The sequence below is a fragment of the Conger conger genome, chromosome 12 (genome assembly GCF_963514075.1).
Source record: "Conger conger chromosome 12, fConCon1.1, whole genome shotgun sequence".
Taxonomy (NCBI): Eukaryota; Metazoa; Chordata; class Actinopteri; order Anguilliformes; family Congridae; genus Conger; species Conger conger.
Genome location: NC_083771.1, coordinates 44,162,955 through 44,179,709, shown reverse-complemented (window position 1 = coordinate 44,179,709; position 16,755 = coordinate 44,162,955). Strand labels below are relative to the sequence as shown.

Below are 16,755 nucleotides of genomic sequence, written 5' to 3'. Positions count from 1 at the left end.
TTAAATCCGTTAACTTCCTGGCTGATTTTGAGGTTTGTTTGGGATCTTGAGAGATCCAGTCATGGCCCAGATTGAGCTCGTTCCCCCCACCCCAGATCCCGCTCGGTCTCTGATACCTGATCATGCCGAGATGATGCTGGAGATTGGACTCGTCTTCGGCAGCTCTGGGCAATGCGCATCAATTCATGTCTTATTCTAAGTAAAAAATCAAATGACAATATTGCAACAAACAGTGAAAGCAAATTAAAGATTCAGACACAATTAAATCCCATAATTTAGAAGGGTTTATACTATATCTTGATTTTATACTTAACATCTAAGAATATACTTGGTCAACTAAAACATTTTTCTAATTTTTAAAAATGAAGATTTTTCACATGGTCTATACTGAAATATTGTAATAACCAAAAACAACATCAAAGAATATGCTCAAAATGATGTATACCAAATTAATGCACTTGAGGCAAGTGAATTTATTACAAGTAGTTTGTACTTACTCTTCTCTTTTCCGCTTATCTACAGTCCAAAGTGACAAAAATGGTCAACATATAGCACAAAATGACAATATTGCATTAACACGCAAAATTCATTTTGAAGCAATTTTAGTCATATTGAGTAATATCTGAGAAATATTGGACATATATGAAGTGTACCAAATGTTAGCAATATTTCGAAAGGATACTTACAGTATGCATCCATCTGTAAACCAACCCAAAAGGCCAAAAATAAAGATTCAAAAGGCAAGACGATCAACCAAAAATCCACAGTTCGCTCCCCTTTCTCTGTAAAGACATACATAATAAAAACCTGACAGAGAATCCCACAGTTCAGCCTTGTGATTTCCAGAGTCAGCACAAGTACAACACATTTCTCAGAGACGGTCATATTTACAATGAGTGTTTAACAGGGAGTGAAGTTTAAATAAAATAAGTTTTCCAAATCCAGCGGTTTTAACGGCTAACACCTTCATTTAACATTCACCACTCTCAATACCGAAAATGAGCGCATCAGTTAAAACCCCTGACTTATCCAACATGTAAAATGCATGCGTTTTATTTGCTAGGGGTAGATATGGGTGTAGAATTCATATCGAGCATCAGAAAACATGTACCTACTTTCTATTATTTTGCCCCAAACATGCACTTTTTTCCATTGGGGATCAATTTTGGAGGGTGGTATCTCCAAACGTAAAGATATTTGGGGGGTAATTTTCTGAATTAATTAATTTATTTTATTATAAACATGTTACAAATAACATGTACAACGGGTGGCTGAATTTATCGGCCAATTGGACTCTTCCACTTCATATTATAGGGGAGTTATAGGCATCTAAAGATGAATGAGGTTAGGATAGTTGGAAGTGCTGTGTAAACCTATTGAGTACCAAAGCTAAATCTGTGCCAAAAATGGGCAAATTGATTTTTCCATGGGCCATATCTCAGCCAATGTTATTAGTAACAGGACTTTTCCTTACTGAGCTATGGTCCTCTAAACGTCACATTTCGTGCCGTGACACTTTTCATGGCAACACCCAAACGCTGAATGCTTCACAACACCGGCGTGACATCTACGTATCGTTAAGCCAATACCGTAAGGGCGGAATCAATAAACTTTCACATTATAAGAGCTAGGAGAATCCATTGTTCCTTTCACCCCATTGCTGCCCTCTAACCTTCCTGCCAGTTCGACAACGGCAGAGGTTCTCTCTCTTTCCCTCCTGCCCACTCGGACAGAGACCGAGATATGTGTAGCTTATTTATGTGAATCGGTTCACCGTTATCGCGTACGTAACCTGCCCAGTAATCACACACGTGTTTTACTACGAACCACAGCTAACTCTCCAAACTCCAATAATAACCACTAACGCACACTATACAAACACATCGTATATTCTCACCTCTCTTTGTCCAGAGACAAAACCGACACGCGCCCACACGCGCGCGCACACCTCTCCTTTATCCAAGACAAAGCGTTGGTACACACGTACATGCGCACGCACCCACACCTACATTCATTGGTTAGCATTGCCTATAGCATCCCTTGTTAGCATTCATAAGATTAGATTAGGCCTTGTGTACTCTCTTTGTAACTTTGTTGAATACATTTTCTTTTTTAAACCCGGCCGGTGTCTGTTTTGGTGTTGCATGACAAGAGAGCCGAGTCAAATCAGTCTTCCGAAGAACTCCAACCTTCAGGTTATCTGTATATTTAATCAGTAATATTGGTTATTTTAATTATTAAGTAAAATACTAAATGTGTGATTAGATTATATATTTCAGATAATAGTAATTTTATGACAGATTACTAATTGGCAGTATACACTGCTTCCCATACATAATCAGTGCCAAAGTGAGGACTGAAACGTAAACGTTTCAAATAGTCCTCCCCACTCATTCGTAGAACGTAAAAACTCTATAATTATCTACCAACACACGTGGTCCAACCTCCTGGCAAGGAATAACTCAATACAATTTGGCTTATATTTTACGTAACGGTAAATTTTGCCAATGCATTCGATTTTATATTGCGCAGGGCAATTATTGTGGTGACACGATCAATGCGGTCCATTTAAGGCAGGTAAATTTGACTTTCAATATTTTTGATTTGGATAATGATGCAACTGGTCTAAGGAGGTTTCTTTTATGGCAACAATTCTACTTGATTTTAGAAATAGTTAAAACTACACGGTTCAGGAAGATTTAGGTAAGGTAGCTCGGCGAACATTAGATAGAACACAACTCTTAAAAAAGCCCTTGGGTAGTGATTACAGTTCTAGACAAAAATAAAAGTTGGAAAATCGATGGATTTAATAAAATTATGAACAGTGGTTACACTCAATTTTTCAACTTAGTAACATTGCATGCAACATGTGTCCAAGGATGTATTGCTTTATTTATTTTTATGTAGATATCGGATTGTGGAATGCTATATTCAGTTTGCCGGTAGTTTGAATTTGCATGTCAACTACAAGTTCTCCCAAAGCTCTGTTAATGTGACCGTTGGGTTCTTGGTCACCTCCCTGACCAAGGCCCTTCTTGCCCGGTTACTCAGTTGTCCTAGTGGTTCCAAATGTCTACCATTGTGCTCCTCGGAAGACTCAAATCATTAGAAATGGTTTTATACCCTTGCCCTGATCTATGCCTCGCCACAATTTTATTGCAGAGGTCGAGAGTTCCTAAGCCTTCATGGCTTGGTTTTGTCCTGACCTGCAGTCTGAATGTGTGTGCAGTGTACATAGGTGTGTGCCTTCCTAACCTATGTCAAATCAATTCAATTTGCCACAGGTGGACTACAGTCATGTTCTAGACACAAGGATAAGGATAATTTGCAAGGTGGGGCTTGGGGTGTTAGGACAAACGCAGACACCAGGGCTCCTAAAAGCTGTTCACAAACGAACAACCACTAAATCTGCAAATCAGACTAAAGGGACAGGAAAACGAAAAGGTAAAAGGAGGAATAACCTTTAACTGAAAACTACCCCACCGGGGAAGAAAGATTCTCACAAACAGAAGTATAAAGAAAGGTGAGCTTAAATTGATCCCAAAAAGTAAACTTGCAGGAGCAAATAAACTAACACAGTAGACTCCCACAAACACTATTCTCAATGAAAATAAAGTATTCTAACAAAGGGAGAGTTAGACTCCAACAAACTCAGAGACCCAGCAATAACGTTTACCAGCCTCAGCATAACACAAATTTCACAGAGTGCTGTGAGAGGAGGGTTTATCGAGGGTGCGGCCTGACTGCACAGAAATGATTACACCTGTGAGTAAATAGGTTGAAAAGTCTGTCAAAGGACCAAACCACCCTCCAGTGGTCCAAACCGGTACTGCACACAATTAAAGCAAACAGGATGCACCTGACCACAATTTGGAGTGCCATTATGGTTTATTGAGAGTAGATCGATAAACATTTATCAATTCTTATCCATTTTTGGCAATTTTATCCATTTAAAACTATATCTACAACACAATAAAGTGTGCAAAAAGGGAATGCAAACTTTGAATACTTTCTGTATCCACACACTTCTCACATCACCAAGGGGACAATCACCATAGATGTTTTCATTGAGATGCAAAATGTTTTTACTGTACTCACCTGCTTTCAGAAACACTTCTGTTGCTAGAGCAACTGAATTAATGACACTTAAAGTAGAACCAAACACGTACACTAGGAAATGAGCTACATCTGAAAAGCAAGGAGGGCAGTTTGAGTATGCAAGTTAAGTAAAAATATCATGCTTGATTTTCAGATGAAATCGGTTTCTTAAGTACATTTATTTACTTGAATAAAAATGATTAATTATGTACACAATGTGTTAAATGTAGTTGTCATTTTTAATTATGTCACTCTATCCTGGTTTTTACGAGTTGTACAGTTACTCCTGATACAGAAAAATAATTATAAAAACAATGACAAATAATTCAAATTGGTTGTTTATGTGGATAAAATAGGAATAAAAACCAGTCCAAAGTCTATCAAGCTCCACAATCAATGATAAAAAGGCATTTAACAAATGATACTGTACCCCATTCAACATCATCATAATCATCAGTGTTGTGCTGAAAGGCTGTAATGAAATTCAGGACGTAGAGGAATGCAAAGAAACACATCCATACAGGGAGCTCTGCAGTAACACACATATCAGTTAATTAAAGTTGTGAACAAAGCATTTTATTTTTACACTTTTTCTGCCCTATTTTTCATTATTTAGACATGGAGAAAGCAGAGGATTTATCAGGAAGGAAGGTCGATAGGTAGGTAGGTAGGTAGGTAGGTTGGTATATTTATATAGCTCTTTTCTCACACTCAAAGCACTTTACAGTGATAAAGGGGAACTGGTCTCAACCCCCACCAATGTGCAGCTCCACCCAGGTGATGCAATGGCAGCCATTTTGTGCCAGAATGCTCTCCACACAACAGCTGAGGTGGCGAGGAAGATGGCAAATTTTTGGCCAATTAAATCAGACAGGTTGAATAAAAACCAGGGTTTGGAATTTAACCGGGACAAAGGGGAACCGCCTACTCTTTGCAAAATGTGTCATGGGATCTCTAATGACCCCAGTGAGTCAGGACCTCGGTTTAAAGTCTTATCTGAAAGACGGCGTCTCCAACAGCACGGTGTCCATGTCACTGCACTGGGGCATGGGGGTTTGAAGACCAGGCCTACAGTCTGCTTATGTTGAATAATAATGTAATAATGGGGGTGAGAAGTCTCTTTATGAAAACGTGCAATACATCAGGGCAGACTAAGCTTAATCAACAGGACCAAAAATTATTAAATATATCAACACAAACTAAATTCCATACCTTTATCGTTTTCCAAAATGATGCCCAGAATTACAAAGCTCAATGTAATATCAAGAATGATCCAAAGCAGAAGGAATACTTTCTGACACAAATCTGAAAGAAAGCCAAAGAAATCCTGCAATCAGCATGAAATCAGCAATTCATGACAAGATGAATGCTAAGAGCTGTGAAGGAAAACCCTAAAACAGCAGTCAGTGACATCACCAGCAGCCTCCATCGTGCAGGGGTGGGAATATCATAAGCCAGCATACACAAACGGCACTGCAAATTGCATGGATTCAACATCCTCATTACAAATAAAAAGCCCTTCATCAGTACAATATAGCAAGTTATACTTACATCCACATTTGTTTTGCAAGAATAATATTAATCCTAAGGCAGGAAGTAGTAAAATTTTCACGATAGCCAACACTGAAAAACAGAAAGGAACACAATAAAGATGTGTTATTAACTGATGCTGGTGAATCCCATTGATTTAGGATATACACTCAGTGAACACATTATTAGGTATTTATTACTTATTTTTTCGACTTCTACTGCTGTAGACTATCCATTTCATATTATGATGGGTTGTGTGTTCAGAGATGCTCTTCCACCACTGTTGTAATGAGTGATTATTTGTGTTACTGTCACCTACCTCAGCTTTGACCAGTCTGTCCATTCTCCTCTCACATCTCTCATTAACAAGACATTTCTGTCTGCAGAACTGCTGCTCACTTAGTTTTTTTACACCATTCTTTGCAAACTCTAGAGACTCTATAGAGAGTGTGTGTGTGAAAATCCGAGGAGATCGGCATTTCTGAGATACTCAAACCTGTCTGTTCTGTTCGTTCTCTGCCAGATAATGTGCTGTAATGTGCTTGTGCCATTGTCTCCAGCTGATTCTCTGTCTGATCTGCCTGTGCGTCAACCCGTTTTGTGTACCACTACCACTGCCTTTAGGATTCTCCTTCTGTTCGTGTTTGACCCGCTGTGTTAGGACTTCCCAGTTTGTGACTTTGGGTTTCGTTTTTGTTTGTCTGCCTGTTTGGACCATCTACTTGTTATCACACTTTTGCCTGTGACCGTGACTACGTTTTGGCTTCCCTTTGCTGTGTCTGTTAGCCCTGTATGTAGTAGGTATTTTATGTTATTAATTATTTTATAAAAGGGCAACTTACCATCTGCTATAGGAAATATAGTACGCCTGATGATCCTAAAGCACGCTAATTGGAAATTGATGTTGAGTTGTAGCAATAGAATCACAGTTGAAGGTTTCAACACTGGAAGCACAGAAAAGAACGGTGTTTGACACTTCTGGTTACAAAAGCATGTGGACACATCTCAGTCTTGCCCTTCTGCTGCACAAATTAACATCACTAGGTCAGATGTGCATTTGGTCATGCTGTATAGGGACAGGTGGAACAGTTATGTGCAGAAGCATAAACATGAGAAACAGATGGATATTAATGAGAAATACAGGATTCCACACATACAATCCACCGAGACAACCAGATCTTTACCAATCGATTTCTTAATTTAATCAACCGACAAACTGAAAAAATAGATGATGCAAAACATTAAGCACTCTGCTACAGGACTGCATTGATAAAGTAAAAACTGAATGTGATTCTGACATTTTCCAATTTAAAGGGACTATACTAACAAATTTCAAATAATGCATCATTTGCATTATCGTTCAATTGCCATACCATGCCTACCATAGTAATGCTTAACTTACCATGCCTACACTATAAACCTTCACCTTACCTATCCTATTTACCCAAGCCATATGTTAGGAATCCCTCCATCTGCTGGGAAACGTATAGATCAAATTAAGCCTATTGGTGCTGGTCGAACCGTAATGCTCCTAATTAGATTTCATTGCGGAGAGATTCCTAACCTAAGGTGTGTGCTGTGGGCCTAATGGAAACACAGAAAACTAAAAGGGCACAGGACACATCCACCATTTCCACAGGTCACTCACCTCTGTTGAAAAACGCCCACCAATTCCTGCCAGTGCTTGTTACGCACTGCACTGAGGACCCTACGCAGACCACAGTTCCTGTGGCACAGGATAATCCAAGACAACACCAAAAACAGCAAGCAAAAGAATAGTCGGGAAAACAAGCAAAGGGTCAAAATCCAAGTAATCAAAGGGCTAAGGTACAAAAGGGCTAAGGCAGGAAATTAATCATGATTGAAAAAACAAAACAAACAAAAAAACACGCAAAACAAAATCCTTGTGCACGGATGTGGATCCCACGTGCGGAAATCTTGCCTATTCGTAACACATAGCAAGTCAATGGTGTATAATAAACATACTTATTTAAGGCAAGGTTTGCACTATTTCATAATGCTGCAATATATCCCACTGGACATTTGCAGCCAATCACTGATAGTAAGTGCATGAATGTGAAACATATTTTACAATATTGTAAAATGAAAAATGTATATTCTTACCGGAAATGCACAGTGCTATTAATCCAGATAATAGCATCCCTCCAAAAAATATTCCAAACACTACTTTGTTGGTTGTAGGGTCTGTAAATGATGGCTGAAGAGCAACTTATTTGAAAAGAATTGAGAGATAATGAAATTGTGCACAGAACACTGACAGAACATTACAACAAAGGACAATATAAAAATGTCCAGAAATTCAGTACAAGTTTGATTACCTTTCTTACACTGACCATAATGTCACTATTAAAATACTAAATAAACTAATAAAAGTGCTCCATATACTCAGTATTTATTAACGCTTCCACCCTCAAGTTTTCGCTCAAGGCAATAAGATCCTTGTTAGACATTTCCAAAAAAATAATAATAATAATAATTATTGGCAATTATTACATATTATACAATTATTCATTTATCATGTCAGTTGTAGCCAATCAAGCATTTTAATGGAAGTTAAAATGAATAAGTGAATCATTCTTTGGTGAAAAGGCCAAGACATGGAATATACTGTACATTATACACATTTGAACATTAGGGTCATCACAGCCGGGAAGCTGTATAAATATAGTCTCTTCAAACACCAGAAACCTTCATATTTATTGTCAGAACAATATTTATAATCACTTCACCTCCTCTCCCATACATTATTATCCAAAGGAACTATAGTGGTGTTTTTCAGCCTTTTTTTGCGTTCACATGGGGCGGCCTGTAGCGTAGTGGTTAGGGTAAATGACCGGGACATGCAAGGTCGGTGGTTCTAATCCCGGTGTAGCCACAATAAGATCCGCACAGCTATTGGGCCCTTGAGCAAGGCCCTTAACCCAGGGGAGGATTGTCTCCTGCTTGGTCTTATCAACTGTATGTCGCTCTGGATAAGAGCGTCTGCCAAATGCCAATAACGTAATGTAATGGATCACGGTACACGGCAAACCGGATGTTATTATAGTGGATGAGATCACTGTGGTACAATTTGATTAGGACGGCAAAGAACTCCATCCATGGCTATTGTAGGAATGTAGTCCTTTGTGAAGTAAAACTTATAGTCCAAAATTAATTAATACAGCAAAATAGTCTTGATTACAGTATGAAACATACCAAGTAAAAGCAAGGCAGGGCAGTTACAAAGAAGTGTTGTGTGGCTACAAGCTTTATACCCCACAATGCAGGCTCCTGTCCCTGATTGGGTAACAGACATTGTTACCTATATATGTGACGTGGAAACTGTTCATTGTCACCAAAGCATATCAGTAAACTGCAGTATGGTTGAGGTGTTAGGTGAGTATCCTAGAACACTGAAGCAGGACATTTATTCTTCCATCCATCCATTATCTGAACCCGCTTATCCTGAACAGGGTCGCAGGGGGGCTGGAGCCTATCCCAGCATACATTACATTACATTACATTAATGGCATTTGGCAGACGCTCTTATCCAGCGCGACGTACAACAAAGTGCATACCCATAACCAGGGAAAAGTGCGCTGAAAGACCCTAGAGGGAAGTACAATCAACTGCTTGTAATTCAACTGCTACCTGTACAACAAAGATAAGGACCAGGGCCTATTCGAATTAAAAAAAAAAAATTTTTTTACATTGGGTGAAAGGCAGGAATACACCCTGGACAGGTCACCAGTCCATCACAGGGCACACACACCATTCACTCACACACTCATAGCCACGGGCAACGGGTAACTCACACGTCACACTCACACGTCACCCCCCTGCTTACTTCCCTCCACTGGCTGCCTGTCATGGCTCGCATCAAATTCAAAACATTGGTGCTAGCCTTCCAAGCAGTTAAGGGGTCTTCCCCAGCTTTCCTTCAAAAAATCATCAGACCCTACACCCCTGCCAGACCTCCTGTAGCACCTCTCCCCATCCCTCCCTACCTCCCTGTGATCCTTAATTGTTGTCTTTGTGATTTATGTAGTGTTTTGGTATTTTTAGTTGACTAGGTAAGCAGTATTTGGATAGTTAAGTTTGGTCACTTTTGCTTTGTTATTTGTTTATTTGTTGTAAAAAAAAAATAATAAAAAAATAGGCCCTGGTCCTTATCTTTGTTGTACGGGTAGCAATTGAAATTGTACTTCCCTCTAGGGTCTTTCAGCGAACTTATCCCTGGTTATGGGTATGCACTTTGTTGTACATCGCTCTGGATAAGAGCGTCTGCCAAATGCCAATAATGTAATGTAATGTAATGTAATTTAATGGGCAACGGGCAACAGGAGTACCCGAAGGAAACCCACACAGACACGGGGCGAACATGCAAGCTCCACACAGAGAGGCCCCGGCCGACAGGGATTCAAACCCAGGACCTCCTTGCTGTGAGGCGGCAGTGCTACCCACAGCACCATCCGTGCCGCCTTGTTTATTCTTCCCTACACTTCAAATCATTTCATTTTTACCATTATATTGAACAGAATTCCAAACAGCTGTGACACAACGCAATTAGACCACACAAAACGTTCAATACGTGGAAATGTAAAATTACATTATTAAATGTCATTTTTTTTTTCTATCCGTGTCAAATCTGCCTGTATTATAGGACACATCACCATAGGAATGTACAGTACTGTGCAAAAGTCTTACGCACCTGTGTACCATTCTGTACAGATAAGATTCTTTAAAAAATAATTCAATGAAAGGTCCTAAATAAACGTTCTACACATTTTACATTACATTTTTGTCATTTCGCAGAATAGTTAAAAACTGTGAAAAAATATTTGGCGTTAAAACTGCATCACTTCTCTGAGATAGCCAACGCTGTCCTGCAGTTCTTTAAGACAATCAGCAAGCATGTTGGAGAACTTGCCACAGTTCTTCTGCAGACTTTCTTTGGCTCCTTGCTATTGATCTCAGACAGCCTTGATCAAGTTTTTGTGTAAAAAGTAGTCAGTTGCTTACAGTAATATGTTACATTTGAAAATTAAATACAAAAATGTCTCTGTAAAATTAAATCTTTTGGAAAATGAATATATGGAAATGTGTTCTTTTATACTAACACACACAAAAAAATAAACATATATATAATAAAGTATAGGGTGCCTAAGACTTCTGCACAGTACTGTATATATTATCCCACAGCTGGAGAGGGACCTCAAAAATTCCAGTCGAATGGGGGACCCTAACTACAACCCTGCTACCATAATAATCTGGTCTACTTCAGCAAAGCCATACACAGCTGAAGGAATAATAAATTATTCAAATGTTAAAAATCATCCTGACAACTTGTTTACATTTTAAACCATGTCATATAATAAAGAAAATGCAATGCACCTTGTAAAGGTGCTAAAATAATTATATGCAGTATGTACTTACCAGAATTTAACCCTGCTGCAATGACAAACATCTCCAATGGCACAGCCAATTTCGAGAGTCTAATGTAACCTGTAAAAAGAAACCAGTCATTTAAAAAAAGTTACATGGTGGTTTGAATGTGACACTTGCCAGTTGTCTTTAGGCAAAAATAACGAAAAACAATGTGTACTTTTTTATTTTAAAACATATTTTTCGAAGCCTAAATTTCCCGCAATAAAAGTTTACCAAAACTGTCTTGGTGTGGTAACAGGAACGGTGAATTAGCTATGATTGACAGACCGTGCTCCCACGTTCCACACATTATTGTTTGTTACCATGGCTACTTCCATGATACGCGCTTATCTTGGGAGACTGAATTTTCACAAGCTAGCTAACATCGTATATCAAGTATTAGTATGCGACATGGCTCAGGCAGTAAGAGCAGTCGTCAGGCAGTTGGAGTGTTGCCGGTTCGATCCCCTGCCAGGGCTGTGTCGAAGTGTCCCTGAGCAAGACACCTAACCCCCAAATGCTCCTGATGAGCTGGTTGGTGCCTTACATGGCAGTCAATTGCCGTTGGTGTGTGAGTGTGTTTATGAATGGGTGAATGTGAAGCATCAATTGTACAGCACTTTGGAAAAAGGCGCTATATAAATGGCAACCATTTACCAAGTGTTGATAGCTAAGGTAAGAACGCTGACTTATCCAATGATCATTTTTGCTTGATAGCTAGCCAAGTTAGGATAAAAGCACAACTATAATGTCCTTATGAAAACAACTGGCTAGCTAGATAATGCTACATGAATATAACCAGAAATAGTCTCAGAGTCCGTAAAAGGCATTCTAATTTAAGTGAACCTAACGTTAGTCAAATATTTGCATTGTCTTGCCTGGAGGCCAGCGGTGCAAACTGTGGATCATGAGTTATAGTGGAGGGATAAGGATAAGTGGTTATCCTCGTGATGCACTACAAGGAGAACATTCTGGTTGACAATAGGACGATAAATTTCAAAGGGCTTACTTCTCCAAAAAAGGTTAGGTGATTGGTTCATCTCTGTACTTATTTCCAAATTGTAATCTTGCCTTCCGTTGCATCTTGTGGTATAGTCTCCATATTGCTGCTCACTAAGTCTTTTTCGAACGGTTGATTGAGATACCTTCACCCCTGCCCTGTGGAGATTGTGCTTGTGCAATGGCTCTGATCGATTTCCTCACTTTTCTAAGCTTCAAAATGGCTTGCTTTTCTCCCAAAGACAGCTCTCTGGTCTTCGTGCTGGTTTAAAATTAGCTAACTAAACAGAATGCCTCACTATGAAGGACTTTTGATAAGCCTTCATTTTTAAGCTAAGAAAAAAATATTGGATATGGACATAAAATATTGTGATGTAGGAGGCAGAATTGTGTCATTATGATAATAAACTACTGCATTATGAAATAAAAACATACCAGGAGGTTTATATGGAGACATCTTAAATATCCTTAGGATCCTCATGAAATTTATAACAGAGCAAACATAAGCCTCTCGAAAGGAACCTGCAAAATAAAATGGACATCAGAACACAAGCAGTGCCAAGACTGCAGCTCTGTATTTCTTACTTATCAGTTTTATTCTTTTCACTTATTTTCTCCACAGTTTGGAATGGCTACTCCGCGGGACCCTGCAGAAAGTATGGTAACGGTCAAGTGATTAGTGGTTTCTTATTAATCTGTGCATTCACACTGAGGCTGCAATCTCTGCAGCTGATGCAGAGGAGTCTGTGGTGTTAAAATACTCAGGCGGGTGTTTTGGGGAGGATTGCATGTCTACACTCTCCATAGTCAAGGATCACAACATGAACACTCTTAGAAATAGCTGCACAAAGCAAAGCAGGCAGACTTACCTTCAATTGTACCCCATAAGGCGAATGCGATGGATATCAGGATGCATGGAACTGAGACGTGGATGTAATACAGAGCCCTGTTGCTTTCATCTAAGTAAGAAAAAATCAGAATTAACACACATGTTCTTGCACACATTATTTGAGCTATGGAACAATATTTTTATTAATCATGTGCTGGGTCATAACAGTGCTAAGATAAGTATTTAGGGAATATGAGGAATTCCCTAAAATATAAAATGTATTTTCTTTTATGAATTTATTTCAGATCTTTCGCCTTTTCTCCTAATTTTGTTGGCAATTGTACCCTATCTATATCAATTATGCATGTTATCGAGGATACACCGCACACATACGATCACGTCCCCCAGCAGCACGAACGGATCTAACGATCCGGAGAGCGACACGCCTTCTTCTCCAGGCCGCATCGTCTCCATGTGACTGTGACTCCGAGGCGATCGGGGCTGTTGTTGTATGTGGCGAGCCTCCCCCCGCTGAGTCCTCCCCCCTCCCTCGGAGCGGCGAGCCAATTATGCCGCTCCCCGTGACCCGGCCAAACTCATCCTTTTGGCCGTGCGGTGTGCAACTGCAATGAACTGAACCGCAACAGCAAGGTTCACTGCATCTTAGCCTGTTGCGCCACCACGGATTAAAATGTATTTTATAACCAATATGCCCGGTTGTTTATATTCTCAGAGGCTGGGTTACCTTCTCTTTCTAGAATGTCTCAAGAACTTACATAATTGGTTTGATTACAATTAGATTATAGGTCAAAGTAGAGCTAATTGGCTCAAATGCAAAAATAAAATAAAAAATAGGACTTTTCAGTCTGAAGGCAGTAGAAACAGTGTGTGCAAGTCAAATTCCCTATTTCACAAAATTGTGCTCTTAAGATTCAGAAAAATTGCTTGCGTCAATGAACCATTCATATCTTTTAAATATCATCACAAATAAGTGCTCTCACAGTTCCCTTGCCTCAAGCTCCCGTAATTAATTGCAGGCACTATACACTCACTTAGAACTTTATCAGGAACATTTTTACTTTATTACACCTACTTATTCATGCGATTATATAATCAGCCAATTGTGTGGCAGCAGTGCAATCATGTAGATACAGGTCAGGAGCTTCAGTTAATGTTCAAATCAACCATCAGAATGAGGAAAAAAATTTACTTTGACCGTGGAATGATTGTTGGCGGCAGACATGGTGGTTTCAGTATCGCAGAAACTGTTGATCGCCTGGGATTTACACAGAATGTGAATTCACAGGTTTGCAAAGAATGGTGCAAAAACAAACAAAAAAAAATCCACTGACAGAAATGCCCTGTTAATGAGTGATGTCAGAGGAGAATGGCCAGACTGGTCAAAGCTGACAGCAAGGTGACAGTAACGCAAATAACCACACATTACAACAGTGGTATGCAGAAGAGCAGCTCTGACCACACAACACACAATAACTCTACGTGGATAGGCTACAGCAGTAGAAATAAAAAAAATAAGTCTAATAAATACCTGATAAAGTGTTCACTGAGTGTAAATTCATAAAAATGAAATAAGCTATTTGATAAGACTACCACAATAATGGTAAATAACAATATGTGGATTTGACTAGGTGCAGAGTATTCTTCCATCAATTCCCAGTCCATTTGTGCACATTTAAATATACTGTATATATGTATATATTTCATGAAAAATACTGCAAAATACAGCAAGAGCTGTATTTTAACATACATTCACTGGGAAATGATATGAAGTGAGTTCACACCTACCTTCATTTTGTATACATCGAAGAACAGGAATGCCGATAAAAACTGCAAAAACTGCAGCAGCCATAGATAAAACCAGGGTGCTTATATGCCAATTGGAAAAACCTGTGACAAAGAGTAAAATGAATCAAAGGCTGAACAGAAGAATGTCAGGTGGCATTGTTGGAAAAGGCATGATTTTGTCCTATTTCTTCTTCCTCTGTAAGGAAAATGTGTTTTTAGAACTTTTTATTCCCAAACCGGTCAGCACAGTGAGGACTGAGTAAGATGTGCTCATTATATCCAGTGGTTATAATGTCAAGACAGGAGTCTGTTAACAGTGTAGTTATGAAAAATGGGAGTGGCTAAATGACTATTTGCAGATTGCATTTGTATGTTTCTTGACTTTTTCCCCAAAAAGATGTGAGAAGATATGAGGTTGTGGGCTCAAAACGCAGAAGAGCTTAGAAGAGCTTGTCACAGAGGAATAGTCGAGTGAATAACATCCTGAAGTCTGATATACCAGCCTTTCTTCGATATGTCGGCAGACCTTGGATTGGGATCTATCCAAGTTGTAATTGAGTGGTAGAGACAGCCCTCCAGGTAATGTTTTGTGTTGGATGGTTTCTAGTTTAATTTTGGGATGTTTGCCTTTCCAAATAAAATTTTACATTAAAGTATCTCTAGGGGGGGGTGGTCCAATATTTATCTTATGGGGGTTGAGGAAAGATGGAACCATTTCTGGAGATCAGCCTCTATTTGTTGAAAAATATTTTGAAAGTTGTTTAGGGCATTGAACTGGAGTGAGGGATGGATATGAATACCAAGGCTTTAATTATTGGCATATGTGAGGGCAGGGCATTTTTACTTTAGTAGTTAAGGGGCATCATCGCAGATTTTGTACAGTTTATCGAGCAATGTGTAACATTTCATGGCGGCAACCTTTGCTTGTACTGTACTGCACTGGTTGACCTGTACTGTCCTAGAACTCCACTTATTATTTAAAAAATCGTAAGTCTCCCCTACCAACCCATGGTGAAGTGTCCTTAACAAAAAAAAAACACAGATTTCAGACTGAAGTATAGGCCTATAGTTTTATAACTTGAAGATCTGCATGCATCACCAAAATATTGCTTCATGAAGATGTTTCATGCTCAGTACACTGCAATATTGTTGTATGGTTTATGGATGACTGACATTATTTACATACATTTTTTGCTTGACTGAAATGTTTTAATGATTACTATTTGAATGTTAGTCAGTAATGACAAAACATACTGGATGAGAAACATGCTTATTTCACTATTAAAACATTACACTCTATGTTTTTTCCCCTTTTCTGGTAAATGTAATATTTGGAATGAATTAGTATGTGATCACATTCCTTACCCAGTTCTTGTACGTATGCCGTTGCATTGACTGATTCTCTGTCTGTATGGACTGTGCACATGAATTCCCCTTTGTCTTCAGTTTTTACATCCCTCAGTTTCATTGAGAAGTTGCCTTTGGGAATCTCCTCACTGAAGAACTCAGCACGCCCGCTGAATCTCTCAGGCTGTGACTCCGGTCTGTCCTGCCCCGCCATAAACAGCAGCACCAGGATTTCTTCATTTGTCTTTGTCCACTCTACTTGTAACTCTCCAAGAGGAACATGGGTGTCCACTGAGCATTTCAGAATCACATCTTCACCAGCATTTGCAAATACAGGCACGTCTGCACCAGTCACCACCAGCCATTCTGAAAAACGCAAGTAACTTTTTTTTGCCATTTATTTTTTACAGGGTGTGGCAAATTTCACCTTCATGCTCCATTATGCATGTAAAATAATACTTCCTGTTCATTTCATTTTCAGCAAAATGACAAATTCAGTTTGTTGTCCAATAAATTGAATGCACCATTGAAATAAGTAGCCTGTAGCCTAATGTAGCCACAATAAGCCCCAGTGTAGCCACAAGAAGATCCACGCAGCTGTTGGGCACTTGAGCAAGGCCCTAACCCTGCATTGCTACAGGGGGCATTGTCCTCTGCTTAGTCAACTGTAAGTTGCTTTGGATAAAAAGCTAAATAACAATTAATTATTATTATACTTC

At 39.1% G+C, this 16,755-nt stretch overlaps 1 protein-coding gene across 1 annotated transcript in view; it reads right to left on the bottom strand.

Annotated features, from left to right (window-relative positions):
* The window catches only part of LOC133141599 (uncharacterized), a 39,095-nt gene extending 24,972 nt beyond the window's left edge, over positions 1-14,123 (bottom strand). The window contains exons 1-8 of the mRNA XM_061262165.1: positions 14,094-14,123; positions 12,924-13,013; positions 12,490-12,576; positions 11,065-11,133; positions 7,753-7,857; positions 7,277-7,354; positions 6,471-6,572; positions 5,650-5,721 (exon numbers count right to left, since the gene is read on the bottom strand). Of these exons, the coding sequence (XP_061118149.1) occupies positions 5,650-5,721; positions 6,471-6,572; positions 7,277-7,354; positions 7,753-7,857; positions 11,065-11,133; positions 12,490-12,535 (472 nt within the window). The 5' untranslated portion in view covers positions 12,536-12,576; positions 12,924-13,013; positions 14,094-14,123. The remainder of the gene's footprint in view (positions 1-5,649; positions 5,722-6,470; positions 6,573-7,276; positions 7,355-7,752; positions 7,858-11,064; positions 11,134-12,489; positions 12,577-12,923; positions 13,014-14,093) is intronic.
* Between the last annotated feature and the right edge of the window lie 2,632 nt (positions 14,124-16,755).